Source organism: Stereum hirsutum, assembly GCF_000264905.1.
Source record: "Stereum hirsutum FP-91666 SS1 unplaced genomic scaffold STEHIscaffold_2, whole genome shotgun sequence".
In the NCBI taxonomy this organism is placed as follows: domain Eukaryota; kingdom Fungi; phylum Basidiomycota; class Agaricomycetes; order Russulales; family Stereaceae; genus Stereum; species Stereum hirsutum.
The window spans coordinates 2,548,671-2,576,036 of NW_006763132.1; the positions used below are offsets into that span (position 1 = coordinate 2,548,671).

The 27,366-nt window shown below is 50.2% G+C and overlaps 7 protein-coding genes across 7 annotated transcripts; 4 read left to right on the forward strand and 3 right to left on the reverse strand.

Annotated features, from left to right (window-relative positions):
- Nucleotides 1-1,371: 1,371 nt before the first annotated feature.
- STEHIDRAFT_91440 (Maf1-domain-containing protein) lies at nucleotides 1,372-3,046 on the reverse strand. The gene is made up of 2 exons (XM_007300035.1): nucleotides 1,893-3,046; nucleotides 1,372-1,828 (listed from the first exon to the last, which is right to left on the reverse strand). Exon 1 carries the CDS (start codon nucleotides 3,001-3,003, stop codon nucleotides 1,918-1,920), a length of 1,086 nt encoding a protein of 361 aa, XP_007300097.1. The 5' UTR covers nucleotides 3,004-3,046; the 3' UTR covers nucleotides 1,372-1,828; nucleotides 1,893-1,917.
- A 1,076-nt stretch (nucleotides 3,047-4,122) lies between these two features.
- Nucleotides 4,123-6,388, reverse strand: STEHIDRAFT_49012 (FAD dependent oxidoreductase; the record flags this gene model as incomplete). Its single annotated transcript, XM_007299247.1, has 10 exons — nucleotides 4,123-4,316; nucleotides 4,378-4,521; nucleotides 4,564-4,735; nucleotides 4,816-5,018; nucleotides 5,098-5,257; nucleotides 5,422-5,543; nucleotides 5,624-5,699; nucleotides 5,893-5,957; nucleotides 6,035-6,168; nucleotides 6,228-6,388. 10 exons carry the CDS (start codon nucleotides 6,386-6,388, stop codon nucleotides 4,123-4,125), a joined length of 1,431 nt encoding a protein of 476 aa, XP_007299309.1.
- A 1,019-nt stretch (nucleotides 6,389-7,407) lies between these two features.
- Nucleotides 7,408-10,351, forward strand: STEHIDRAFT_153002 (uncharacterized protein; the record flags this gene model as incomplete). The annotated part of the gene is made up of 17 exons (XM_007300036.1): nucleotides 7,408-7,562; nucleotides 7,636-7,670; nucleotides 7,742-7,825; nucleotides 7,884-7,918; nucleotides 8,024-8,105; nucleotides 8,200-8,260; nucleotides 8,377-8,467; nucleotides 8,535-8,657; nucleotides 8,752-8,771; nucleotides 8,857-9,000; nucleotides 9,074-9,096; nucleotides 9,160-9,246; nucleotides 9,313-9,382; nucleotides 9,451-9,632; nucleotides 9,740-9,952; nucleotides 10,029-10,089; nucleotides 10,147-10,351. The coding sequence occupies 17 exons, from the start codon at nucleotides 7,408-7,410 to the stop codon at nucleotides 10,349-10,351; spliced, it is 1,671 nt and encodes a 556-aa protein (XP_007300098.1).
- A 2,593-nt stretch (nucleotides 10,352-12,944) lies between these two features.
- Nucleotides 12,945-15,646, forward strand: STEHIDRAFT_165686 (MFS general substrate transporter; the record flags this gene model as incomplete). The annotated part of the gene is made up of 19 exons (XM_007300037.1): nucleotides 12,945-12,990; nucleotides 13,057-13,146; nucleotides 13,204-13,226; nucleotides 13,301-13,358; nucleotides 13,427-13,484; nucleotides 13,556-13,615; nucleotides 13,689-13,817; nucleotides 13,884-13,905; nucleotides 13,980-14,043; nucleotides 14,099-14,439; nucleotides 14,503-14,541; nucleotides 14,597-14,610; nucleotides 14,685-14,832; nucleotides 14,899-14,988; nucleotides 15,048-15,157; nucleotides 15,237-15,251; nucleotides 15,306-15,321; nucleotides 15,403-15,419; nucleotides 15,475-15,646. 19 exons carry the CDS (start codon nucleotides 12,945-12,947, stop codon nucleotides 15,644-15,646), a joined length of 1,512 nt encoding a protein of 503 aa, XP_007300099.1.
- Nucleotides 15,647-16,054: 408 nt separating this feature from the next.
- On the forward strand, nucleotides 16,055-18,690 carry STEHIDRAFT_107929 (MFS general substrate transporter; the record flags this gene model as incomplete). The annotated part of the gene is made up of 17 exons (XM_007300038.1): nucleotides 16,055-16,091; nucleotides 16,148-16,237; nucleotides 16,305-16,327; nucleotides 16,409-16,466; nucleotides 16,533-16,602; nucleotides 16,669-16,857; nucleotides 16,912-16,933; nucleotides 16,989-17,052; nucleotides 17,105-17,288; nucleotides 17,537-17,607; nucleotides 17,662-17,861; nucleotides 17,922-18,005; nucleotides 18,069-18,178; nucleotides 18,238-18,264; nucleotides 18,342-18,366; nucleotides 18,428-18,444; nucleotides 18,522-18,690. The coding sequence occupies 17 exons, from the start codon at nucleotides 16,055-16,057 to the stop codon at nucleotides 18,688-18,690; spliced, it is 1,440 nt and encodes a 479-aa protein (XP_007300100.1).
- A 599-nt stretch (nucleotides 18,691-19,289) lies between these two features.
- On the forward strand, nucleotides 19,290-22,153 carry STEHIDRAFT_107930 (uncharacterized protein; the record flags this gene model as incomplete). The annotated part of the gene is made up of 17 exons (XM_007300039.1): nucleotides 19,290-19,326; nucleotides 19,383-19,472; nucleotides 19,542-19,564; nucleotides 19,646-19,703; nucleotides 19,767-19,836; nucleotides 19,909-20,039; nucleotides 20,162-20,183; nucleotides 20,503-20,704; nucleotides 20,755-20,793; nucleotides 20,861-20,874; nucleotides 20,970-21,117; nucleotides 21,176-21,259; nucleotides 21,326-21,435; nucleotides 21,462-21,491; nucleotides 21,561-21,621; nucleotides 21,687-21,703; nucleotides 22,045-22,153. 17 exons carry the CDS (start codon nucleotides 19,290-19,292, stop codon nucleotides 22,151-22,153), a joined length of 1,245 nt encoding a protein of 414 aa, XP_007300101.1.
- A 293-nt stretch (nucleotides 22,154-22,446) lies between these two features.
- On the reverse strand, nucleotides 22,447-25,400 carry STEHIDRAFT_118440 (uncharacterized protein). The gene is made up of 3 exons (XM_007300040.1): nucleotides 24,918-25,400; nucleotides 23,157-24,855; nucleotides 22,447-23,078 (listed from the first exon to the last, which is right to left on the reverse strand). Exons 1-3 carry the CDS (start codon nucleotides 25,375-25,377, stop codon nucleotides 23,009-23,011), a joined length of 2,229 nt encoding a protein of 742 aa, XP_007300102.1. The 5' UTR covers nucleotides 25,378-25,400; the 3' UTR covers nucleotides 22,447-23,008.
- Between the last annotated feature and the right edge of the window lie 1,966 nt (nucleotides 25,401-27,366).

The window sequence follows — 27,366 nt, forward strand, 5'->3', positions numbered from 1 at the left end:
CGAGGTTGAGTGACAGAAACAGCAGAACATGTCCTGATTATCAATTTGTAACTTCCAAGCGTATGAGCACCAGAATGGAAGTTCCAAACATGCAAAGAAGACGCTAAACGCCAAAGCTCTCGACGTTTGGGGCAGTCGAAGTACAGCCTGTGTGTCCCCGGTGGGCCAGACAGATTCAAGACAGATTTGGAACAGAGCCGATACGCCGAGCAGTGGGGATGCAAGATCCCAACAAGGAGAGAGCATCAAGAAAGACATCGAAACAAGATGGCAAAAGTCCTCCAATCTCGACCGGGCGGCGCAGCGAGCTGCGACACAAAACTGTTCGGATGCAACAAAATTGAATTTCCGGGAGCCCCGGTTCAAAGCGCGAAGCGTGAGAGCGACCTTCCCCATCTGCTCACCATATCCGATTCGGGAAACCATGACGTAAAGTACACACGCGATCACATGCATCAGTCCCCGGTTTTTCCGCCACACGCGTGGCCCGTTTGGACCTTCCATCGATTTCGCGGATCGACAGGACTGGTCAAAAAGTTTTGGTTGGAAAATTCATGATCATGCACTTGCACTTCTTACCTCTTTGATCTCGCTTTTGTCGCCGAAATTCCACGATTTATTTATTTCTAATACGTTCATGAGCACTGAGCCCTCATGGTGCTCTATTTTTCTGATACACCGCATCCACCTATGACTCCTCGCTGACTCGAGTTCATCGTATTCGCCTTTGGATACTTGCGACACTGAACGGAGACTCTCAACACCTCTTGTCATCTAGAGGTTGGATCACCAGAAAGTCTTCGTATCAGATTATCGTTCAGCTGGCTTTCACCCATCCGTTTGACAAGCCTTCAAATAGTCTAGGTCGCAACCCTGGAGGCTCTGATTGATATAAGGTGCGTTTCGTTCTCTGTCTCGTTCACTGTACCTCAGCCAATATTTTCCGTCTTCTGTGCAGTTTTGCCATGGGTGCTATAGACTACCGCCGCGCATCTGAGTTTAGCAACCCTCTGGCCCTTCCAACCAAGTACCAGCTAGAGGAGGCTTTCTCGGAGAGATGGTCGTTCAGTGCCTAGTGCCCTTGATGTGACTTATGGTTCGCTTCGTTCTTGTCTCTTCCTCTTCCTCCTCATCAGAATCCCGCTTCACGTTCCCAGTCATCGGCATGACTTACCAGCATGCATCGCCGGCGAGCTTTATCTGGCGCTCAACTCCATCTTCAATCCTACCCTTTCCTTATACGGCCTTCTATTTCCTCGTCGACCGCTCCCATCGAGATTCATGCCAAGGTCAATCCGCCTCCACCATCAACTCATCGGACCTTACCTCGGACGCCAAACTTTTGGAGGCAGACCATAACGATAGAGCTGAAAAATGAAGATCCATAACATGACATAATCAAGGTCGAATACTCGAAAGGCGTTCGTGCCGACCATCCAAATATCATACAGTTCCAAGAATAATAGCCCAACAAAGACGAAGGCGAAGAGGAATACGAAGTACGAAGAATGGGAATAGGAGAAGCAGGCCTAGGGAACTAGCTGGACTGTCGTAGGGGTTGAAAAGGCATAGAGAGGATAACATATGCTGAAGAGAAGCGATTGTCCGTGTGAGTGGGGCGATAAGGAAGGGGCGAAGGTCAAGAGATATATGTACATGGGAGAAGAAGGGGCCAAGAAACGTCAAGATGGCCGTGGACCTGGGATCAAGTATCAAGAACAAAAATCGTGAACCAGTGGTCCGAGTCGCGATGGGAAGGATAGGTGGTATGATCGAGCAGAGGCTGATGGTCCGAAAAACATAGGTGGTGGTGCATGTATGATGGCGCCTGTAGTGACCAGGAATATGTTGGTGAGTCTTCCGGTTACACTTCGCATTCGAATATGATTTACCATAATATATGTCGCGCGTCCCGCCTCAGATGGAATGACTTATATGAAGTCCCATTGCCCTCGCCCCTGCTCCGGCAGCTCCCTCCCATCCCAAAAACCTTTCCCCTGACAACGCCGGCAGCAACTTGTCCACACTTCCGTATCCCTCGTCCAGCTCATCCGCGATATGAAGCGTACTTCTCGCCCTCGCCCAGACCGACACGAATATTATCCGCTTCAACTTCCTGTTCAAGAAGAACCAATGCGAACTCCAAAGCAAAGCCCCGTGACGACGATTATGCGCTCCGTAGAATTCATCATCGCTGCCATTCGAATACCCACTCCCTCTCCTGCCTCCAGGTATAGGCCGACTCCGGCTCGTCGCCTCATCAACGTCATAGTCGTCAAATGCGAAGGTTTCGGATGGTTCATCGGATGAAGAATCCGCGTCGTTGATGCTCGCGACTTCGTCCTCGTCGTACTCGAAATCGTTGGCGTGGGGATCGGATTCTATGTCGGGTACGTACGAGAATACTTCGCATTCGGGAAGACCTATGACGTCGTCGAGTATGCGGTAGAGCGTGGGATGGGTCCCGGTGACCATTGGAGGAGGTGCATAGGGGCTAGCGAGCGGTGCAGGTGGGGACGAAGATGTCGGCAGGGATGAAGGGAAGAAGTCCTTGGATGCAGGTGGGTAGGAGGAGTACGTCCGAGGTGCGCGCATACCTGCGCGTTGGGGCGATACGAGTGTAGTGCTGAGCGCATTGAGCACACTTGCGCCGCTCTCCTCCTTATTGAAGTGTGCGGGCTTGACGTCTGAGAACTCGTGGTCAGGGAAAGCGACGTTGAGAGTTGCGATGAGTAGGTAGAGCGTCTTGCGCGACGCATGCTTGTCTATCGGCCCGAAGGGGGTCATTTCGGCCTCGCGGTCGAGGGCGATAAAGGAAGGGATGGGTGGTGAGTTGGTGGCTTCATCATTGTAGGCGCTTTCGAGCGACTTGAAGAGTTTCTTGTCCCGTTTGACGTTCTTGCAGCTGTAGGCCTCTATCCGAGTATGCACGGAGCACTCGGGCCCCTCATGTGTGAGCGCTTCGGCGAGTCGAGAGAGCTCAGATATCTCGAGGTACTTCATGTAGCCCAGGTAATCGTAGGTAGGCGAATGGTGTCGGGGTAAATGATGGGCTTAGTGTAACGAGACGGCCGTGGGGAGGGAGAGGGATGCCTTGAGAGGATGTACGGACGAGTTAGAGATGCTGTCGGCGTCGCGCCGAACGACGACGGCGCGGCGTGGGGCAGCAACCGGTGCTCTTTCCTTATTCGGCGATGTGGCGTGATACGTCAGGCGCACGTTTTGTCTTCCTCTTCGGTCGTCCACGGTCGACACACACGTTCTCGAGTTTGTTCTATGGTTCATTCACTCTCCAGCCTTGATTCTGGCATTTGAACGTTTGAACAACCATAGCCGGACATCACGTTCTACCCTCTACTGGCTTGACAAAGAATTGACAAAATATCATCCTTTCTTTGACGTCAAGGTCCTGACTTTATGACGAGAGTCTGAGAGTCCTCTACACACTAAATATACGATGCCCTTTCCTAGGTAATGGGTTCTCAACGGCCACTATCCACCTTTACCGGTTGTGGCCACCAAGTTTCTGTGGCGCGCTCTGCGTTTACCAGAATCAGATAGACGTGAGATCGCAAGGTACTTGAAGGCGTGGAGGTTATGAGTATTCCTTGTTATGTTCCTCTAAAATTCCTCAACTTGTAACATAAGAGCCGAGTGCACTTGCGTGCAGCACGGGTCTTCAAGGATGTAGGAGTATATTCGTATCATGGCCAAGATCAACAGAGTTATATGTTAGCCGACTCTTATGCAGCTGTACCTGCTCTTCTAATCGTAGGAACCTCCATCGCAGGCTTATTCTTCTACCAAAGCTGGCTATTGTGCTCCATCCTAGTCGACGTCGGGTCCTAATACACCGCCCCTACGCCGAACCCCTCCGCTGTCAATGAGAATTTCGTGCCGACAACTTTGGATATCTCGATGACACAGCAAAGGTACTTCACGCCTAGAGACCTCATCGTCAGATGACTGAATGACTCACAAGCGCGAAAATGATGGAGGAACTCATGCAATGGCTAGCATTCATACAGGCCTCTACATATTACACCATTTGAGAACTGCATTTATTATCACCATAAGCGTCAAGCCAGAGACCCCTCATCACCCGCCACCGGACCTCTCATTTTAATGCATCATCTCCCTCTTGCCCTTGCCTACCTCCCGCCACATATCTTCCACGCTGACTTTACTCATCGCCAACCTCTCCTTGGTAGGCTCGAAGCACTCCGGGACTCCCGTCTCCTCGAAGGTAAACGGTGCCGAAGGGTTGAGGATCGCATGTGCCAGACCGCGGGAGCAGGTCATGATGCGGGCCATTCCTATATGGACAATCAAAGCGTTCAGAAGAAGGAAAGTATGAAAGTCAATACAAAAACGCACCATGGCCCGAATGCCCCGCATTGATAAACTCATTCGTCCTCCCCAAATGCGACAACGAACCCACATACGGGACCGCCTCTGGCGTATACCCCATGACGCCCGTCCAATCCACCAACAACCCCTCATTCAACGCTTCTTTCCTCTCTCCCGACCCGACCTTACCAGCACCGGATTCCACGGGATCACTCCAGCCCGTAACGTACCCCGGCATCGCCTCGCTCAGATGCTTCGTGAACTCGGGGATTTTGATGCTGTCGTCGGTCTGGGGTATGGACAGCTCGATGGGAGCTTTCCAACGCCCACCACCGAGGATGATGATTCCGTCTTTGGGGCGTTGGATCATGTAGTCGAAGTCGTTCTGTGTGATACATATTCAGTATTAGCGTTACTCGAAGTGTATGGAAAGTCGTAAGTGAGAAGGATATAGAGGATACGTACCAGACCCCATCGATAGCTCATCGTCTCCTTCAACATCTTCGTTCCGCTGACCGCCCTTGTCGGAACGATCGCGCTGCACTGTCCCCTGAACGGGGCGATCTTTCCCTTGAACTCGGGGAGAAGCGTAGCGGTATAGGCGTTCGAACAGTAGATCACCTTCTGGGCGCTGAGGGTGCCACGAGGTGTATGCAGGATATGTGAGCCTATGTGCAGGAGAATAACATGAGTATTCAGGGAAAAGAGAAGAGCTGAGGGAGGAGGTATGTAAGAGATGAAACGCACCATCATCCTTCGCCTCAACGCTCTCTACGACTGTGTTTGTCTGCAAGTTTAGGCCATGCTTCTCGATGAGCATAGTGAGGAGGTGTTGGACGAGCTTGTATGGCCAGAGCGAGGCGGCGGGGAAGTGGGCTGCGGCATGAGCAGAGGGGCATCTCGTACGCTATTCCACAATGTAAAGGATATCAGTGCAGAGCTCAAAAGAGATAAATGGTAGAGAAGGCCGAACAATGGGATAGTAGAGGACTGAGGAAGTGGTGCGAGGTATAAAGTGTGGACAGCTGGAAACTTAGAATAAGAAAGAAAGAAAACAAGACATATACGAACCTGCTTCGCAAGATCAGCGTCCGAAACCCATTCCACTACGCCCTCAACTTTACCACCGTCAGCCTTGAATTCCTCGAAAGCAGCATGGAAGTTATCGGCGCAGGATTGGTCCATCGCGACGTCTAGTTCGCGGGCGCAGTGAGAGCGTCAGTATTGGAGAAGGCGACACGGAAAACGGCCACGAAGAGAGAAATTGACATACCGTATGACATTCCACGCCAGAAATCGCAATCGACATTCTCTTTCTTAACGATCTCCGTGACGAGGTTGAGCGTATCCTAAATAGGGGTTAAGAACGATAAATCAAATTACGTTCTTGCAAACACCACCCGAAGCGGGTAGCGCCACACGCCGCTGATTCTCAGTCGAGCCCATCGTGAGCTCAACGATGGCCTCGATGGCTCAGTGCATTACTGACCACCAACTCGATGGCAGCGAACGGAACAGATTACACCGGGGAATCAGACCCACCATCTCATTCTGCAAGATCTTCAACGCCTGCTCCCTGCCAAACTGCGTCTTGTAGCCCTTGTAGCCTGCACAACATGTCCATATTCAGCGATCTGGAGGACTCGTACTTATTTGAAGAGCCAATAACAGGAAATCTACGCACCACGATAGCAATCCGGTCTACAATGGCCTCCATTCCTCCCCGTTGCGCCGTGACAAGCCTCCCTCGCCTCGACAACGACAACACTCTTTGGTGGATTCGGAGATGTAAGCAAGAAGTATGCCGTCGCGGCGCCGCTATGCGCGTACCATCAAAATTCAACGATACTCGTCGTATAATATAAATAAGAGCATACCTCAAACCAGACCCGATGATCACGACCTCTGCGCTTTCGGGCAGAGTTTCAGTTGTCCTGTGGCCCAGAAGAGGAGAAGAACGGGTCCCTTGCAGCCAGAATGATAGACAAGGGTCTGGGTGAGGAAAGCCCGGGTACGGCGTCGTGGTGTCGGGAGACATGGTTGCGAGTCTGATGCAGTCAAGAGGACTTGGATGTACAAAGAAAGCTGTTCGCGGTGTCTTCTCTAGTATGCAATGACTTGGTTAAGTATGAACAGACAACGGAATCATGATGGAGCCTAGATCAGCTGGGCGGGTTTGTTCATGAGATGCGTCCCGTTCAAGGGTACAGAGCTTCGCCGTGGTAGTCGAAAGATAGCTGCGTGATGCTATTCTGAGCATTTCGTGAATAATCCCAAGATGCCGGTGCCTGGAAAATGCACATATAAAGATAATCTTCCTGTTATTAGCCGACTCGTATCGTTTGTTGGAGAGAGATGGATGGACTCGATCGAAAGGACGGACGACGGACGGAGGACGGAGGACGCAGAGCCTTCCGATTCCACGCGATTCCTGCCGCGGCGTGGCGGACTCCTTCGGTTTCCGACGGTGGCACAGACTTCACCTTCTTTGTTCTCGCCACGCTCTGCTTTCTTACCTCTGTAGTTCCACAAACACCTTATAGAGACTCTGGATAAATATGCGGGTATTATCCGTTCTTTCTCCCAATAAGCACATTCTCTCCACTCAAATCTCGAACATGAGGAAGTCCTCCTGATGAGTCCGGGTAGTGCAGCCTCGTCCAAAGTCTGGTGATACGATATGGACAACTGCTTGGCTCTTATCTATCTCTTGCACACTGATTCTTAATCTTGACTGTGGGATCTGGCCGCTGCTTTCTCCAATGATCGCAACACACTGTCTCCAACCGTTACCTTGGCTATTAAAAAACCTACGACCAATAGCAGCCAATCATCTAACAGGATCATTCCTTATTCCTGATAGACTCGCGTTCCACAGTACCGTCATCGTTTCGGACCAAAAAATCTTCGGAATTTTCTGTGCCTACGGAGTCCACTATAATATAGCTATCATCAACACTCAGATCCCGCCGAGTCCCCTCCCCTCTCCCCTCTCTTCCCACTTTCACCACACCCTCATCGTGCGGAGCCATGGCACACGCGTGCGGAGTTACTAGTATGGCGCACAGGAACACTAGTGTCGACCTCGAAACAGCGTCCAAGTTCTCTGAGAAGGAAGATGTCTTCGTCAGCGTCGCACCCGCTCCAATGGGATCCGATAGGTCGAAGTCGGCGACAACAAGAGGATTGAAGAGCAGGCACATTCAACTCATGTCAGTTCCCTCTTGGTTCGGCCTTTCTCAAAGGTTGAAGGGCTTACAAACTCTCTTGTACGGCGAAATGTAGCTCCATCGGTGGTGTTATTGGGACGGGCCTTTTCAGTAAGCATCAGAATCATAACAAACATCACCTTAGGTGTATGATAAACTGACTGTAACTCTTGCGCTTGTAGTTGGCTCGGGTAAAGCACTCGTCATGGCCGGCCCTCTCTCCTGCTTGCTTGCGTACATTATATTCTGTGTCATTGTTTGGTGTGGTAAGTTCTCAATACCTCGACCTCCGTTTTTTTGTGCCGCTAACGATCTTGCGTCTAGTGGCCCAAGCAGCAGGCGAACTCGCAACTCTCCTAGTACGAACATTTCCCTATTCACTGAAACATTCAGTTGATAATTAAACTTCTCGCCTTCCCGCCCATTTGCTTGACGATTGATCCTTGCCGCGCTCGTGAATGCAGCCCATAACCGGCTCTTTCATCACTTGGTCACACCGTTTCATCGACCCTGCCGCTGGTGTAGCTTGTGGATGGAACTACGCCTGTATGCCTTCTCCCCCCTCGATTAATCCTCAAATTTGCCTTATACTGACGACTCCTTGTATTGCGCCATGATCCCCGACGGAATGTAACAATAGATGCTTGCATCGCGTTCGCTTGTGCAGACATCTCAGCTGTAACGGGACTATTCCAATACTGGTGGGCCCTTTTCTTCTGTCTTCCTCTTCACCACAAATATACCTCTTCCACCCCCTTCTGTACCAAATGATATCTTTGTGCGTAGTGCAAGACTGACAATTTTTCGTTGTAAACAGGCTTCCCGACTCCTCTCCCGCAATCTGGGTTTCCTACTGCCTTGTCGTATTCTTTATTCTCAACGCATTCGCAGTTAGGCTTTACGGCGAGGTGATTTCATTGTTCTTCGTATTGTGCCATCTCTTCATCTGTGCTTACGGCTTGGGGCGCTCCATAGGCGGAATTTTACTTCGCATCCGGCAAAGTCATCCTCATCATCGGATTCATCATCTTCACATTCATTGCCATGCTTGGTGGTAACCCCGCCCATGACAGATTTGGATTCAGGTACTGGAAGGACGTGCGTATTTTTTCCATTGACATGTTTAGGGTGGTGGCACTCACTGATGATGGGGCTGTATTACTTCGTCATGTCATATTACCGACATCGACAGCCCGGTCCCATGGCAGAATAGTACGTCCTCTGCATCTCCCATTGCGTGCCTTCACCGTCAAATCGTATCGGGGAACTGATGTAAATATCGTTATCTCTTCCACAGCCTCGTCGATGGTACTCTCGGCCGCTTCCTCGGCTTCTGGGGCGTCTTCCGTGTCGCCGCATTCTCTATCGGCGGACCAGAATTCGTGGCTATGTGTTCCGCGGAAGCGGAGAGGCCCAGGGTCACTATCCCGAAGGCTATCCGGTTCGTCCACTCTTTCACTGTACACCACTCCCAGCCTAAGTCTGACATAATTTGTTCACTTGTCGGTGTGTAGGAGAGTGTTCTGGAGGTTGGCTGGTACGTGCACGCTCACTTGGCTTAGATGCATGATTGAGCTGACACGATGATGATATGGTGCAGCGTTCTACGTCCTCGGCATCCTCTGTGTCGGTATCCTTGTCGCCTCCAACGACGAAGATCTGCTCAACGGAATCGCTACCGGAACTGGTACGTCTTCCTATTCTATGTATGATTGAGACTAGTTGAGCCGACGGAGCAATCTTCGTATCATAGGTGTCGGTGCCTCTCCATTCGTCATCGGCATGCAGCACCTCGGCATCAAGGTCCTCCCCCACATTATCAAGTATGCTCCTTACTATTCTCATCCCGTGCTTTTTTGCCTGCTTGATGCCTATCATGCTTGTGATTCAGCGCCGTCATCATTACCTCCGCCACCTCCTGCGGTAACTCCTTCGTCTATGTCGCGACTCGTTCCGTCCATTCGCTCGCGGTCAATGGTCAAGCTCCAAAGGTTCTGAGTTACACGACGAAGAGGGGTGTCCCGCTCTTCTCCCTGTTGTTCGTATTGGCAATCTGTTGTTTGAGTTACATGAGTACGTTTTTTCTTCGACATTTCCTCTTCCATCCCCTTCTGCTCCCTTGCACCCGACAGTGTTCGTCCTATGGACACCTAGCTTACTGACTTGCCATTCACTCACAGCTGTAAACTCCGGTGCCGCCGTCGTCTTCGGCTGGTTCCTCGATCTCTCCTCCGTCGCAGCCCTTATCAACTTCTCCTGGATGTGTCTTGCTTGGATCCGATTCGACAAAGGCATGCGTGCCCAAGGCCTCTCTCGCGAAATTTTGCCATTCAAGGGCAAGCTCATGCCGTATGCAGCCTGGACCGGGTTGGTATGGTGTGTTCTGCTTACCGGTGAGTTTTTGATCCTCTTGTTCGATGTTATCAAGCACCCTGAAGAAGGCTGACAATAAATATCACGTACCTTTAGTTACAAACGGGTTCGCGGTGTTTATCAAGATTGATGGGAACTTTGACATCCAATCGTTCTTGTAAGACAACGTTATTCTTTTCATCTTTCACCCATCTCACATTTTCGAAACACATAGCACTGCATACTTCGGTGTCATTCTCACCGCCGTCATCTACTTCGGGTGGAAGCTCTTCAAGCGTGGCGACCAAGGCTTCCGCAAACCAGCAGAGATGGACCTTCTCGGAGGATCAGAAGAAGCCGACGAGGACGAGAAGTGGTGGCAGGAGAATTATGTGCCCCCGACAACGAGATGGGGAAAGTTTGTGGACTGGCTGTTGTGATCTCTCGACCTTGATTCTCGGTCTGCACGCTGTTTTTGCGGGAGGCGGAGTAGGTGTACGATCACGGGGTGATGATAATACGTGTCCAGTACCTATGTCACTCACGTTTTGTCGGTGTATGTTTCGCCCATATAGATTTATTTCTCACTGACTCATGTTCCCGAGGCGGGATGGATGTTGACGGACACGATCGACCTCCTCGTCATCCCACCCAGCCGCGGTACTCAGAAGTGCGCTTCGAATATAAGGAAATCTCACAGTGGATGTTGCCTCTGTTGTACTTGCCCATAGACTTGAAAGACAAAGGTCGTGCTTCTTCGTGCATAAGAAGCACTGCAAGCAAACTGCAAGGCAGGGGCACGGGTTGCACTAGTACTGGGGTTCAGTGAAAAAATTGTTCAGTATTATGGGGTTGCTGTAAATAATAAGGAGTATCTCGACCAGCGCTGTGGCGATTGAATCAGATCTTGATGATGAGCACTAAATACTGTGTGAGTGGCAGGATGGTGGAGGAAGGATGAACGGATCGGAGGAATTCGGGTGAAGGCCTCTGGCGACGGTCCGGAGCCGGTGCAGGGAGCGGCAGCTCACACTGGCAGCCATCAGGGAAATCCTGAAAAGCGGAACAGGAAAGGTCACCGCACAACTAGCGCAGTCATGAGAGATCCCGCGAAAAAATCTAACATCATCTCACACCGCAACGCTGAACCAAGACATTGGCAGGTCGGTCCAGGTCAAATAAACCTTCCAGGTATAAGTTCGACCAGAATGCGTTGGTCTTGTCCATCGTTGCCCGTCGGATGATGCCCGACCAGGGAAGACCATGTCAGCCCATTTCGCTGAACGCAAACCATAATGAAATTACATGGCCATCGATGACCATGAATGGCCATTTCTCTCTGTAGTGGCACAGCATCTCAAATCATAGTAATATTAAATCTTGATATTCACTCAAATTGTTGAATGCTCACGCTGACGACCCATTCGGCTGTCACGATGATAATAAACATTGTATTAGGAGAAAATTAGTACAGGACTATTACACTACAGTTTAAATTACCCGAGAAGCAGCCAAAAAACCATGAGCAAGCACCAGATCTGACAGATACACAGAGGCAGCCATAACACAAGACCAGAGTAGAACTCACAACTGACACAGATTGTCACGAAATCCAGAGACAGACGAGCCCGAGAGAGACCGGCCCTAACCTATAGTCAAGGGATGACAGCTAGAGAACAAGTACCCACAAAGGACTGATGGCCTGGAGAAGATACAAAGGGAACGTCGATGAGCAGAGCGCGAGTATATATACTCGCTCGCGTCCCGGAGCATCGAGGACGAGGTCAAGATCCGGAAATCCTGGAACGGGCTGAGACTTACCGAGGCCGGACCGAGGCAGGATCACTTTCCGACTGTTCCGATTGGCTGAAGCGCCGGCACAGGGAACGTTAGCTATCTTCGACGCCGTCGAGCAGCTGCATTTTACGACTCTGCACCGTAGGAGGACGCAGGGATAGGCTGTGTGCCCTGCCACACAATGTAAAATTTCTTGTACTAAAATTCTAGAGTCTTTTTCATTCCCACTGAATATCTAACGGTAGCCACGAAGAGCGGCCACAAATGAGTAGATCGCATGCAAATACAAGAACGGGATACGGCCGGTGGTCTCCCGACAACAGGTCTTGAAACTGACCTCTCGTGGTCGTGCAATGTTTTCCCCTGTCCATTTTTAGACGGTTCTGGTGTTACCTTGAGCTTCAGTGAGCGTACTAGGCCACAATGGTGAAGCGATGACCATCAGAGTCCATGTTTGACCGGCAAGGCATGCGATGACCTCCGGTGTCCATTACCGCAACAGGATGGAATTCCCAGGACCACCGGAGGTTATCGCTGCCCGGCGATATCCTTTGCGCTCGGCGAAGACCATCCTTCCCAGCCAATCTCAGATTTTTGGGATTTCTGAGATGGCTGCCATCCTCTCTCCACCACAGGTTCAAGACCACAGGAAGACATCCGTTTCGTGAAGCTGCTCTCATCTGTTTACGTCCGATAAGACTTTCTGCAATTCATGCTGGAGAACTATATCAATTGCCTAGATTCTGCTCACTCACGCTGCCCAACCCAGAGGAGCGACATCCACGTATATATTCGTCAGACCTCAGCTCGGAAGTTCGTTTCATCTGATGTGCTTGCTATGTTGAGTCCTCCACATCTTCTGCTTTCAGCACTAGCAGAGGAATACATGATTAGCGGGTGTTAAATCTCGCTGACCCCCAGATAGTGATGACATCGCACTTTCCTGTGCAGATGGCCCTCCGTTCTCTGTCAACGTTCAGCTGACTAGGCTGCGCGAGTACATCGAGTGCGAACCAGGTCCACTAGTACTCCTTCCACTCAACTCAATACTTTGAGCCACCAATGAACTCGTGTCCTACACTTATGACCTCTCTCAGGGATTGTCGTGCACGTTGTCAGATGAGCGTTCTCATGACACAGCACTCATAAATACATTGCACTCACACAAAGTAAAAAAGGAACACACCCTCATAGCCCTTTCGCTTCCTCTTTCTACCACCCCGCACGAACAACGCTATGTCTGGTTCGAAGAACGCGGCTGGACCAGAGATTGCAGAGAAAGGTTTGCCAACTTTATCCTGTCCTCCGCTTTTGTTCTCATTGCTCAGTCTCATTCGTGAATTTTTAGAGCACTTCGATGCACAGTCGCATGTCGTGAAGCTTGACAAGCACGGGCTTCCGCTTAGTCCCCAGCCTTCTGACGATCCAGAAGATCCTTGTAGGCATATTATTACCATTTTTCTTCCATTTACGATCCTTCTGATCAACTTCGAAGTGAACTGGCCATTGCTCTACCGTGTGAGTACTTACTTCCATCATCTACCAGCTTCTGGGCTCTCTTGGCTTCGTTCATTTCCTAATGTTATCCTTAGATTTTTGTGCTCATTCAAGTTAGCCTCCTCGCGACACTGGGTACTTTCAATACAGCCAGTACGTCTGCTGTCCGTTGTGCACTTTTTAAGCGCGACACATCCCTGCTGATCTCCTGCTTACAACAGTCATTAATCCCGCGTATGGCGAACTCGCCGAAGAGTTTGGTATAACCACCGTGCAAGCGTCATATCAAACGCACGTCTCTCCTAATCTCAACCCTCTACTTTTCTCACCGACCTCTTCTCAACATCCAGGACTGTCGTAATAGCTCTCAATGGCATCGGTCCATTCCTCTTCATCCCCCTTGCCAATGCGTGAGTCGATGACATTTATTGTCTAAAAGCATCGACGCTCATAAGGCTATCTGCGTTACTCTATGACATATAGATACGGTAGAAGGCCTGTCTACCTCTTGACCACATTCATTGGATTTGTATCGGCACTGGGGTGCGCCTATACGAAAACATATGGTGAATTGATCGGGGCGAGAATCGTCAATGGGATATTTCCAGTCGCGTGAGTCGTCAAATCGGTCGCCAGTCGTCGGGGACTGAATGCGTATTCACGCTTATTCGTTTGTAGGCTATCACTGGGGGCTGGTACTGTGAGTTATTATTCCCTGTTATCGAGCGGCACCAGAGCTCTAAACATGTGTCTGCTGTTTCTGGCGATGACCAGGTCGCCGATATGTTCTTTCTCCATCAACGAGGGCGTGCCATGGGGGTGTATACTGTTTTACTGAGTACATCCACACATTCCATCATTCTCCTGAACTGCATCGCTGATGTATAGCATAGCGAACGGAAGCCACCTCGCACCCATTTTCGGGGGCCTCATCGGGCAATTTCTAGGCTGGCGTTGGATCTTCAAATTTGCAGCTATTTGTGATGCTTTCATGTTCATTTTCCTCGTATTCTTCCTCCCTGAGACTCTATACCTTCGAGAATCAAGGCCCAGTCTCTCAGGCATGGAAAGATGTGGCGAGGTTGAGGGCGGCGGGGCTGAAAATGCTAATGTCACAGCTGAGAAAGGTTTGTGGAAGAGGCATATCGATAGGTTGAGGTACAGGGGAAAGTTCGAAGGTAGGGACGTGAGGGTGAAGGATTTTGTGCTGCCTATTGTGGAAATAGCAAGATATGTGCGTCCATTCTCGGACAGAAGGCATCGCGCCGTGAGCCTGACAGTTATGCTTCTCGTACAGCCATCCGTTCTCTTTCCTGCGCTCTACTATGCGACACAGGTACGTATGACACACCGGACTGAGCGGGCAACATATACTTACTTTGCGACGACAGTACGGTTTTGGAAGGCAAGCCACTCTCTTCATATTGCGCAGCTTGCCCTTGACATTCGATACTTATACTGGTTTGTTCTCGTGCACAGCATACTTCCTGCGGTTACCGTCTCCCACATATTCGCAGAGAAATTCGGTTGGCAAACGCTTCAAATCGGGCTCGCATACGGAGGTTCCCTCACAATCGGAAGTTTCCTGGGCGAGACGGCGGGTGGTTGGGTTGTCGACGCCATCATCGTAAGGCGATATATGTTCATCTCCGATAGAAATGTACTCAACATCCTGCTCGCTATATCGGCCTAGGAGCGTGCACGTCGAAGATCAGGAGACGATGAGGACACGCCAAGCGAGGTACGGTTGAAGGCCGTATGGACCGGTGAACTACTTGTGCCGGAAAGTATCTCTGCACTCATAGGTAGCGATATAACTGATTAATCATTGTCGATTTTCAGGCCGGCCTCCTCATCTATGGCTTTGGTATACAATACGGTGCAGCGTGGCCCGGACCTATCATTGGGATGGGTGTGGCGTGCTTTGGAGTTCAGTGCATAACGACAGTCATGTACGTGCTCTTCTCCGTCCCATTATTTCTCCTAACTCGCTGATCGGTGCTGACTATGCTTTGCAAGGTATACTTATAGTAGTGACTGCCATAGGTTTGTACAACGTCTCATAGTTGATTCAAGCCACTGACTTTGTATTCCTCGTAGGGACCGCTCGGCACAGGTAGCCCAGGCTCGTACAGCTTACTCTAGTTTTCCTTTCATCTTCACTTATCAACGCATGTCTTATCTGACTTCATTCTAGGTCTTCAATTTCTTCCGGTACGTCACCGCATCTACCTCCTCGAAATTCATACCTCATACACGCCACTCTCAGCCAAGAAATCGGAATGACCTTTGCATTCTACGCGATCCCCCTCGCCACAGCTATGGGAGGGTACCAATGGCTTTTTATTCTCTTCGCTGGGATTGGGAGCATTGTGGCGTTCCTGCCTATCCTGTTTCTGATGTACAGGGGAGAAGCAGTCAGGGCCCATATGAATCCGTGACCGTTTTGTGCAGTCTTGTACTCGTGGCAGGTATCACAATCCATATTTGTTCCCTGAAGTATAATTAGGGTTCAAGCATGGCGTAATTTGAGCCCAAGTCGTGCCAGGGGCATGAAGGACACGGTCCCATAGGGATTCGATGAACTGCCGCTTCCGCCTCCATAAATAGCACGCCTAAGTTTACGACTTGTTCGACTATTGGACGGGCACATCCTTCAAGAAATCACCTCTCATCGTCACGTCTTTCCAGTAGTCCGGGCTCGCTTTTGGGACTCAGGAATATGCCTTTGCCTCGCTCTCTAAGTATGTGATTTTTGATTTTCTCTTCCCCAGAGCCATGGCAGCATATATAGCCCAGCACCCACTATAAGCCCCCTTCTTTCATCTGCACCTCTTCCTCTGTCAATCATGGCCGACGAAAAGGTCTCCGCTGCTGATGACAAAGGTCTGTCTAGAGGTTTAGACTTTTCCGGCTTTTGGATTGACTTACAATGCTCTCAGAGGTTTTTACTGTGCTGTCATCAGCTATCAAGCTCGACAGTCATGGGCTACCGCTTAGTCCACAGCCCTCTGATGACCCGGAAGATCCACGTACGTATTCTCGACGCGCAGAATATCTTGAAAATTTGCTCACGTCTTATCTCGTCTCGCTCTCTAGTCAATTGGCCACTTGCTTACCGTGTGAGTACCGATTGAATGGTTTATGTCCGTGTTTTCATGTTCGTTCATGATCCTCGCTTTCTTCGTTATGTATACTATAAGTTATTCGTTTTGCTTCAAGTCGGTCTTCTTGCAACCCTCGGGAATTTCAATGTCTCTGGTAAGTACTCCCACTCGTGAACACCTTTCATCATTATCATGGCTTCTTGACGTGTTCGATCGACAGCGATCAATCCAGCATCCAGTCAACTGGCGGAAGAGTTTGGAATATCGACTGTTACAGCTTCGTATCAAACGTGAGCACTGCAGGTACAATTCTTACAAAAATCCTGACCATAGTACTAAAAACATTACAATCCCAGAACGGCTGCACTTGCAATGAACGGCCTAGGGCCTTTCTTATTTCTACCAATAGCGAATGCATGGGGTCGCCGCCCAGTTTATTTATTTACCACGTTCATCGGGTTTTGTTCTGCGCTTGGAGCAGCTTATGCCCAGTCGTATCCACAACTGATTGGGGCAAGAATCGTGAATGGGAGTTTCCCCGTTGCGTGAGTGTGCCCATAGCTCACCTTACATACGACCACTTACTCCTTCGCATATAGAATGTCCCTGGGCGTCGGAACAGTAAGCACGTCCGTGCCTATCGCTATCGTGTCGAGCCCAACATTTCCCCCCGAAGATCACTGATATATTCTTCCTACATCAACGTGGTCGAGCTATGGGATTCTTTACGATGATGCTAAGTGTGTACCATTGTTTCAGGGTTTATATCTGACTGCTGATTCTGATGAATAGCTAACGGAAGTCACGTCGCTCTTATCATCGGCGGGGTCATGGGCCAGTTCTTAAGTTGGCGGTGGATATTCAAGATTGCAGCAATCGGAGACGGCTTCCTGTTCCTCCTGCTTTTGTTATTCTTGCCCGAGACTCTCTATAAGCGACTTGATCCTCCGTCGACATCTTCCGAAGAGAATCACCAGTGCGCTACAGGCCTCGATACTGAGGAGTCAGAGAAAGCACTCTTAAGCTCCCTGCAGAGGCACATTCGCAGGCTGAGGTTTCGTAGGTGTTGCTTCCGAAGAAAGATACGCGCGAGGGATTTCGTCGCTCCTATGGTCAGGATAGCTAGATATGTAAGTCCTGTGCTATGCGCACAATGCGAACGTTTCCACTAATGCGTCAGCGAAGCCATCTGTTTTGTTTCCCGCACTGTACTATGCCACGCAGGTACGCGATCGTCAAATGCTATTACTTCTTCATGCTGAATTCTGTTGATCATGATAGCACGGTTTTGGCACGTAAGCCCAATACTTTATATCTGGGCTACTACGGGCTGCTTCATCTTATATTAGCTCAATCGGCTGACACGTATTGTTTAACTCCTTGGTATCGTCGCTCCTACAGTCTCCTTCCAGCAATTACGGGACCAACAATATTTTTACGTGCCTTTGGCTGGAAGAGCCTGCAAATCGGGCTCGCGACTGGCGGTGCTCTCACTAGTGGTTCCTTTCTAGGAGAGCTTGCCGGCGGTTGGGTAGTAGACTCTGTCATGGTGAGTTGACGGGCTATGATGAGAATGTTACCTATCGCTTACTGGTCATATTCCCGTTAGACCAAAGCTCGTCAGAGACACGGTGAAGATGCACCTAGCGAAGCAAGGCTCAAAGCTGTATGGACAGGAGAAATTCTCGTTCCTGTTCGTTTACATCATGAATTCAGTTACGGGGCACTGCGGCTCATGTGCGCGTCATTTGTGCAGGCAGGACTCCTCATATTTGGCTTTTGCCTTCAATACGGCTCGGCATGGCAAGGACCTATACTCGGGACGGTCATATCGGCGTTCGGTACGCAATGTATCACAACTGTTATGTGCGTAGATATTCCCCTTTCTATTGTCGTGGAACGAACTCAGTCATACGTTGTTCTAGGTATACGTACAGCAGCGACTGCTATAGGTATGATGTTCTGATACCCCCAGAAATACGCATGACCTCTGATTTCCTGATGTCCTCGTCTATCTCGTCAACCATAGAGAGCAGTCGACGGAGGTCGCTCAGGTGAGCCCGTAACATTGACATCTTTCGGAGCTCCCAGATGAACCGACCTCTTCGCTCATAGGTGTTCAACTTCTTTCGGTACGCTCCCTGCCCCAGATGCTCATTCTGCCCTAAGCTTCTCTGACTGTGGTGACGCTCTTGCTCACAACCTGCAGACAAGAGATAGGGGTGACCTTTGCGTTCTACGCCGTACCTCTAGCGACCGCTATGGGAGGTTACCAATGGTTATTCATTTTCTTCTCGGGCATTGGGAGTGTGATAGCATTCTTGCCTATTGTATACTTGATGTATCAGGGAACAGCTATGAGGGCGCGCATGGGCTGATAGTGTCATATGCTTTGCTCGCTGGCACAGCATATATACATCAGTTCATTATGTGATTCCCTTCGCCAGGCTATGAGAGGGTACCAATAACTCCTTATTCTCTTTCTGAGATTGGCAACATCGTGGCCTTTTGCCCCATATCGTTTATGATGTAGAGAGTAGAGGGTCGGATGGATCAAGGATGGATAGCTAACGTTTTCTGCAGTCTCTATATTTGTGGCAGATGTTCCGACACACCTTTTCCCCCGGAGTACATTGATGCATCAAGAGCTACCTATCCTTAGATCAAGCCAGGCCAGCGCCAGTGACATAGTTAGAGAGCACGGTGCTCAAATAGCTCCGTGAGCTACCGCCTTTATACATAACGCGCCTAAATTTAAAACTCAGTCGGTCATTGGCCACATCCTTCAAGAAAACCCTTCTCATCGTCAAGTCTTCCCATTAGTCCAAGATTGTTTTTGGGACAAGAGAAACGTCTTTGCCCCGCCCCTTTAGGTACATGATTTTATCTTTCACAGAGCCACGACAACATATATACCCGAGCACCCACTATAAGCTTTCTTCCCTCTGCCCTTTTTTTCAAGCTCACTCTGTCAATTATGACCGACGAAAAGGTCCCCGCTGTTGATGACAAGGGTCCGTCTGATGTCCTAGACGTTCTCGGTTTGTGAATGGACTTACAATGATCTCAGAGGTTTTTAATGTGCTGTCGTCAGCAGTAAAGCTCGACAGTCATGGGCTACCGCTTAGTCCACAGCCCTCTGACGACCCGGAAGATCCACGTACGTATTATCAGCGCGAAAAATATCTTGAAATAACACACTCTCATCTTATGTCGTTTCGCTCTCTAGTCAATTGGCCACTCGCTTACCGTGTGAGTACTGATTATAAGATTGCTTTTCGTACTTTCTGGTCCGCTTACAATCTCCTCTCATTATCTCATATATACCATAAGCTATTTGTTTTAACACAAGTTAGCCTTCTCGCAAGCCTCGGGAACCTGAATATTGCTGGTGAGTACTTATATTCGTCCAACACCTGCGCTACCATCTTCTTTCTGACGTGCTCAATGATAGTGGTCAACCCAACGTTCAGCCAGCTGGCGGAGGAATTTGGAATATCTACTGTTACAGCTTCGTATCAAACGTGAGCATGCCGAGGGGCGAGTACAGATCTTACAAAATCCTGACCATAGTACTAAGAACATCACCATCATAGAACGGTCGCAATCGCAATTAACGGCATGGCACCTTTCTTATTTCTACCGATAGCGAACGCCTGGGGACGCCGCCCAGTCTATTTAATCACTACCTTCATTGGGTTCGGTTCTGCGCTCGGATCCGCATACTGTCAGTCTTTTCCCCAACTACTTGGAGCGAGGATCGTGAACGGTATTTTTCCCGTCGCGTGAGTGTACCTACGTGCGTCCATAATTTGCCTTCCGAATGACTTTTTACTCGTTCGTACACAGGTCATCTTTGGGCGTTGGAACAGTAAGCATGACCTTCAAGTTGTCTACTACTGTCGTACTGGGTTCGATGTCTTTCTTTTAAGATTACCGATATGTTCTTCCTGCATCAACGCGGTCGATCTATGGGAGTCTATACGATGTTAATGAGTGCATATCGTCCCTTCGAGCTCTATGTTCGGCTGCTGACCCCAGTGAATAGCTAATGGAAGTCATGTCGCGATCATCATCGGCGGGGTCGTGGGCCAGTTCTTAGGTTGGAGATGGATATTCAAGCTCACAGCAATCTGCGATGCGTTTATGTTTCTCTTACTTTTGTTTTGCTTCCCCGAGACTCTCTATAGGCGCCACGAACCTCCATCAACCTCTATCGACGAAGAGGGTCAGCAGTGCGCTAGAGGCATCGATACCAAGTCGGAGTTAGAGACAGTACCTGTTGACTCGATTCGAAGACACATTTACAGACTGAGGCTTCACAGGCGTTATATCAGAAGAGAGATACGCTTGAGGGATTTTGTCGCTCCTGTAGTCAGGATAGCTAGACATGTAAGTCTTCTCCTAAGCGCTTAAACATTTCCACTGATGCGTTTGTGTAGCCATCTGTCTTGTTTCCCGCACTGTACTATGCCACGCAGGTGAGAAATTCTCGTATACTAATCATTCCGACCACCTCTTTATGTTTACTTCTGTCAATCATAACAGCATGGTTTTGGGACGTGAGCTTCACACTTCACCTCTGGACTTCCTCACCTCAGGTCAGTCAATTAATGAAAGTATATTGTTTAACTATTTGGTATTGTTACCCCTATAGCATTCTTCCAGCAATTATTGGACCAACAATCCTTCCACATGGCTTCGGCTGGAAGAGTCTCCAAATTGGGCTCGCGACTGGTGGTGCTCTTACTATCGGTTGCTTCCTAGGAGAGCTCGCGGGTGGTTGTGTAGTAGACTCTGTCATGGTGAGTCGGTAGGCTATAGAAGACATTGCCAGCCACTCACTAGACGCAATTACTTCAGAACAAGGCCCGCCAGAGGCACGGTGAAGATTCTCCCAGTGAAGTAAGGTTAAAGGCGGTCTGGACAGGAGAGATACTCGTGCCCGTTCGTTGACATCGTCGACTCATTTCGCGCTGCTGTGGCTCATATGTCGTCATGTGTCGCATGCAGGCGGGGCTCCTTATATTTGGGTTTGGTTTCCAATATGGTGCAGCATGGCCAGGACCTATAGTTGGAGTAGCCGTGTCGTGTTTCGGTGCACAATGTATTACTACTGTTATGTGCGTAGAATGCTTCCATTTTCCAGGTTATGGACTCAACTCAGTCATCCTTTTAGGTACACGTACAGCAGCGATTGCTATAGGTATGATCTTCCTACCCTTTGAGCGAACAACCGTGATCTCAGGTTTCTTATGTCCTTGTCCTATATCTCGAACCATAGAGAGCAGTCAATAGAAGTTGCTCAGGTAAGTACGATCGTCAAAATAACAGTCTTTAAGCCCATAGATGACCTGACTTCTTTTGCTTACAGGTATTCAACTTCTTCCGGTACGTCTTCCCCTTCGTTGAAGCCTAACATGCGACAGTACACTTCTCTGAGTTTGGCCCCCCTTGCGTTCACAATGTACAGACAAGAGATAGGAATGACCTTCGCCTTCTAAGCCGTACATCTGGCGACCGCTATGGGAGGTTATCAATGGTTATTCATTCTGTTCTCAGGCATAGGAAGTGTTTTAGCGTTCTTACCTTTTGTCTACTTGATGTATCGGGGAACAGCTAGCAGGACCTGAGCAACCCGGTGCTGGCTCCGCTCACTCTGAACACTTTGTACTTATCACACACCGTCGGATCGTGTTCAAAGTTTCCAAAATGAATATTATTGTGACAAGAATTCATGGTCAGGCCCTATCCTCTCGCAGCGGAGTTTCAAATTTACTCCCGTTCGCGATCAGTGGCGTCGGTGCCACCAATGTGGCGCACCCGAACTTGATGGAGTGATGGAATGATGGTTTAGTGGGTTTAGTCGTAACCATGAAAGACGGCGACGGAACGACAATATGTCTTTATTTACACTAGTACTGTATCACAAGACTGGTCAATGCAAACGGTAAGCATGATGAAATGAGGAGTGCGTACTTAGCACTCAGCGTCCATCCGTCCAGTCAAGGTCCGTATGTACTACCTAATCGTAACAGAGGATGGGCATCGATTTCAGAATTGCCACAGGTCGCTGAACATCTCAGCGCAATTGTTAAACGTTAATAAGCAATCCAGTATGCGACGTAGGATGGGTGAGTTACAAGAAGGGGGATCAGTCGTAAAGCGATATCAATGAGAGAGCAGCAGCGTAAAAGGTCCGTGTAAGAAAGAGATCGAGCAAAGTGAACGTGAGGTTGAAGATGGGAGCAAGTAGGATCACAGGAGGCGCAGAGTATATGGTTCAGAAGCTCGAGTACATTATGCTACGGGAAGAGGATGGTGGACGGGCCGAGTATGATCCAGAGCAAGAAGACGATGGTAGAATAAGATTAGTGTGCGCGAGGCAAGCAAGCCATGGGCGTGTAAAAACCGAAACCAAACGTAGAAGTCCATGGCAGTAAACAAGGACTACGGTGAACGCCATAGTTAAAGTAGGACGAGTCTCAAGAGGAGAAGTGCGTGTGCGGGATCGTACGGTGCGAAATGGAGTGAAGTACGGAGATATGCAGCGTCCGGATGTAAGATGAAAGCAGACGTTGTTCGAGTTACATACACAGGAAATATACACGTGTGGGGACATTATCTTGTTAGCTTACCGAGAACGAACAACCAAGAAGCAGATGATGAGTATGGGTTTGGCCCCAATGTCAGAGGTTACATAGCTTGTAGGCCCATCGACGGTGGACCTTCGGGGGCATTCGGGGGTGAATTGGATGTCACCAACCTAAACGTATACGAACACGATCCCCAGATACGTTAGTAAGGAGTTTATCCTCGTAAATATAGAAAATCAGACACTCACCTCAACCAGATGCACCCGCCGCTACTCTTCTCCACCACAAGCTCCCACTCCCTCGCCTGATCCTGCCCACTCAACGCCCACACCAAAGACTCCCTCCCTTCCTTTGTCCCTTCCGCTTCGAGAACCCAATCACCCAACCAGCCATCACCCATTCCCTCCCTCCCGTCCCCTTCCACGGTCACAAACGCCGCCGGTGGCAATCTCAAAATCCACATGAACTTCCTCGCCCTCGCCACCCCGGCAGGCGAGTGTGGGCTCTTCACCCACCGCTCCCCACTCGCCAACGTAAGAGTGACTCCTCCAATCCCCTCGTCTGCGCCTCTATGCCTCTCAATCCCCTCAACCCTAGGCATCTTCAAATTATACACCGGGTTCGTACCCACAGGGAAGATATGCGCATAATAGAGCGGAGACGGCAGAGCGAGCGGATCGGAAAGCGCGGGTGGCGAAGGAGGCGAATAAGTCACTAGCTGAGAGCCGTCGAACATAAGCCACGTTTGTCGCGGCAGAGCCGTACTGCCACTACTGCTCCCACTCCCACTCCCGCTCCCGCTGCCGTTGTTCTTCGCGGCGCCTGCACGGCCGTTCGCAACGCTCAAACTAGCACTCCCACTAGTATTAGTCCTCGTGGGTGGTACGGCCTGAAAGCCCGAAGATTGGTCCGATGAGACGTCGCTGCTCGAGCCCTGCGGTTCTTCCGGCGGCATGTACCCGAGGTTGCAGACTATGTCTCCCGTGGAAAGGTGCTCCCACAGGCCCGCGTCTATAAGCTGTTCCTCGCAGGCTCCGATGGCGTTTTCGTCTAATTCTGTACATGGGTGGAAAACGCGCAGAATAGGCGCGCGAAGGCGTGAAGTGGCCATTCGAATGTCGTGGGGTGAGGATGCGGACGTTTGAATGCTGTTGATGGGGGAGGGGGCGGTGGCGACGAAGCTGTGCTGCGTGCGTGCGTTGGAGTGCTGGGACTGTGAGCGCGCTCGGCGGGAGGAAGGGGATGGGCTGTAGTCCAGCGATGATTGACTGGAGCTCTCGTTCGGATTGGTGACGAAGCGTCGATGTGGACGGCGGAACAGGACACTTTCGTCGTCTGAAACGGCTGACGCCGAAAAGTACGACGGTCTCCGGGGTGTTCGCCAGGTGTTCGTGTATAACCGTAAGGCAAGAGGATCAGAAGAGGGCGGCGGAGGCGGGACCTTCACGTTGTTACCAGCGAATAATGATTTGCGTGTAGGCAGTTGAGACGGGCGCTCGGAGAGAAAGTCGAGGGATGACGAAGCTATGCTCTCCAGTCTCGGACGAATAGGGTGTACAGTAGGAGGTGCAGACTTGGAAACTACGGAACCTTTCTTCTTCCGCCAGCTTGAAGTTCTACGGGAGATTTCGAGTGGCTTGAAGTCAGGCGGTGGTGAAGGAGGGAGGTACGACAAGGGAGCAGGGAATACAAGCTCCCGGACATTAGGAGAGGGATGAAGGAAACTTCCGTAACGAAGCTTAGGACGCGCTTCTTGTGGTTCTTCAGAGAACGGGAGCGATGACGAGTGGATGAGGGATTGTAGTAGAAGGACGAATCGAGAGTGCGCCTGAGAGAGTGCGACATAGCGGAGAGTTTTGTGGTTGAGCTCCGGGGTGATATATAGCGCCGAAATAATGGACAGTGCGTGCATGGGGTATATGTGGAGCAGAACACGCTGAGAGGCCACTGAGGGATGCACACGTAAAAGTCAAGCGAGGAATACAGACAAAATGTAATAAAACACGGACTGAACAGTTCGAGATCTCTAAAGGTGATATCGACGTCGCGGAAGTTTGCCATGTCTGCGAGATGCAGACAATAGCGGTATCCCGGAACAAAATGTGAAAGAACGACATCCTTGGACTCAGTGTGGCGAAGGAGAGATCTGTATTCGCTGGAGGATCGAGCTAATGCTCTGAAATCTTCCCAAGAGGTATATCGCAGAAATGTGGCAATAATCCGCGGTTTACGAAGCACAGAGGCAAGAGAAATGCGGGGCGCTATACGCCAGAGCCCCGAGGCCGTCCGTGTCCGTCTGTGATTTGATTCGACGGCCTTTGATTTTTCTTGCTGTCGAGCGGATTTTGGTGGAAGCCGTGGGGGTGTGGCTGGGGCCGAGTCCTGGGTGCCACGAACGACAATGGGCTTGAATGAAAGAGGCGGCGCCCTCGCTGGCAAGGACGACGGCGCGGGGGCGACGGAGGCCATGATGGACGTTGGGGAAAGAGCTGGAGAGGCTCTTGACGTCGGCCGTTCGGGAGCTGGTGGCTGGAACAATTATATCATTTTCGTATGCCCCGGCTTCGACTGTTCGGATCAGTGCATGAATTACGTAAACCCCCATACTTTCTTGTTATTTTTAGCTCCGCCCCTTTTCTTCCCGCCTTCACGGCCTTCACCCGCCGGCCTTCGTCTCTTCTCACGCAGTCACCCTCCATTGTCTACTTCCTGTAACGCCATGATGCATCTGCAACTGCGAGCATCAGTCCCCGACTGAGAGCGTCCCCATCTATTTCTTTTTTCTCCTTCTTAGCGATCATGACGCCAGAGCTAGGATCGAAGGCGCTACGCGGTGCAGGTGGCCGACAAGCTGCCGTCAACCTCCAAATCGCGAAAGTCGTGAGTTCCAGCATTTTTCACGTCACATTCTTGCGAGTAATCCAGCTGTCGAAAACCATACACGCTGTGAGCTTGAGACCGACTATCTTTGCTAAGGGCGTAATAGAAGCTTAGGCCGCGCACATACCAGCCCTCGAGCTCCCTAGTGTGCCGCACTCGTTTCGCCTTTGACGGCGGCAAGTGATGGCCCCATGATTCAGTTGTTTCCTTACATACCCTAGCTTGTTCAAAACAGGTCAAGGGGGTTGTCGTCCGGAATCCGTATAGGCTGCGATCAGATATCATCGAACGTTCGAGCAGGTCATGCACAGTCCTGTCAGTGCATTGCACGGTCTATTCCCGCGCTGCGACTCATCCTTTGTCGACTTATGTAGCAGAATGGAAGGGTGAGTGAGTTTGGGCGGCAGACAGTCATATAGCATGACGCATGGCAGAAACTTTAGATGCTGAATACATGCATCAACGGGAGATGAACAAACGAACGTGCAGATAGGCGCAGGTCAGAAGCTTCGCGACTGCGTCCGCGGAGCGCAGTGCCTGTGCAGAGTTCTTGCCCCAGGATGGGGACCATGCTATACATCGCAACCTGGTCGGGGGCTCCGGATGGTGTCAGGGCGGCGAATCAGTTGTGGGAGTACGCCCACTAGGTTGGTGTACTGACATTCAAAGCTGCTTGGGTTGTCAATTTTGAAACGCGCCTCCGCATCATCCTCACGAGAAGCTCTACAACCTCGCGCCCATCGATAGAATACTTACCTCAATGGATTACAGGTGGTCGATATGTCTGTTTACCGGTCAACTTGCTCTCAGGACAATCCTGTTCTAGCGTTTCACTCGGGATATCGCCGACTGATCAGCGCTCCGTCGACAACATCCTTCAAACGTTCCTCGAGCGGTGAATTCTCGGCAACTGAGCCGAGACCATAAAGAGTGTGCTGTACGCGCCCGTTCACGCACCTTTCCAAGCACGATTGCTCGTTCAAATGGGCATCATTCTGCATAGGTGTGGGTGGCGTATCATCGATCAACAATAAATCGACTCGAATACCCTCGAGGCCCTTCTGCCTCTTTGACAGTCTGAGGCGCGTACCCCGCCCGTTCCTATCCTCGTCACGGTCGTAATCCGTCAGCCCTCAAACATTCCAGTAATCAAAATAAGACTGACATGCAATGTACGATTGATGCATGACAATCAAACGTGCTTGAATCCTCGGTTACAGGCTCAGGATCAACTGTCCTATTCAGGCGACGATAAATGGTGCCTAGTTGTCTTATACGTGGGTGTCCGGGACGCGCTGAAAGTTATGGATGCGGGAAGAACAGAAGTTCGATCCCGAAGGCCCTTTTCACCATGGTGAGGTGAGTCTAAGACTTATAGTAGCTTACAGTCGAATACTGTTCATAGTAGCTAAAGAGGAGGCAGCATGAGACTCACAGTCAGATACTTCTGCATGGACTTGTTGTAGGAGGATGGGATGGAATTGACATTGAACTTGAAGGTTATGAGAGTTGGGAGCTCGAGAATTCTACTACTTCGTCAAGCTAGAGAAGAAAGTAACGCAAGCTTCGAGGGCCCGC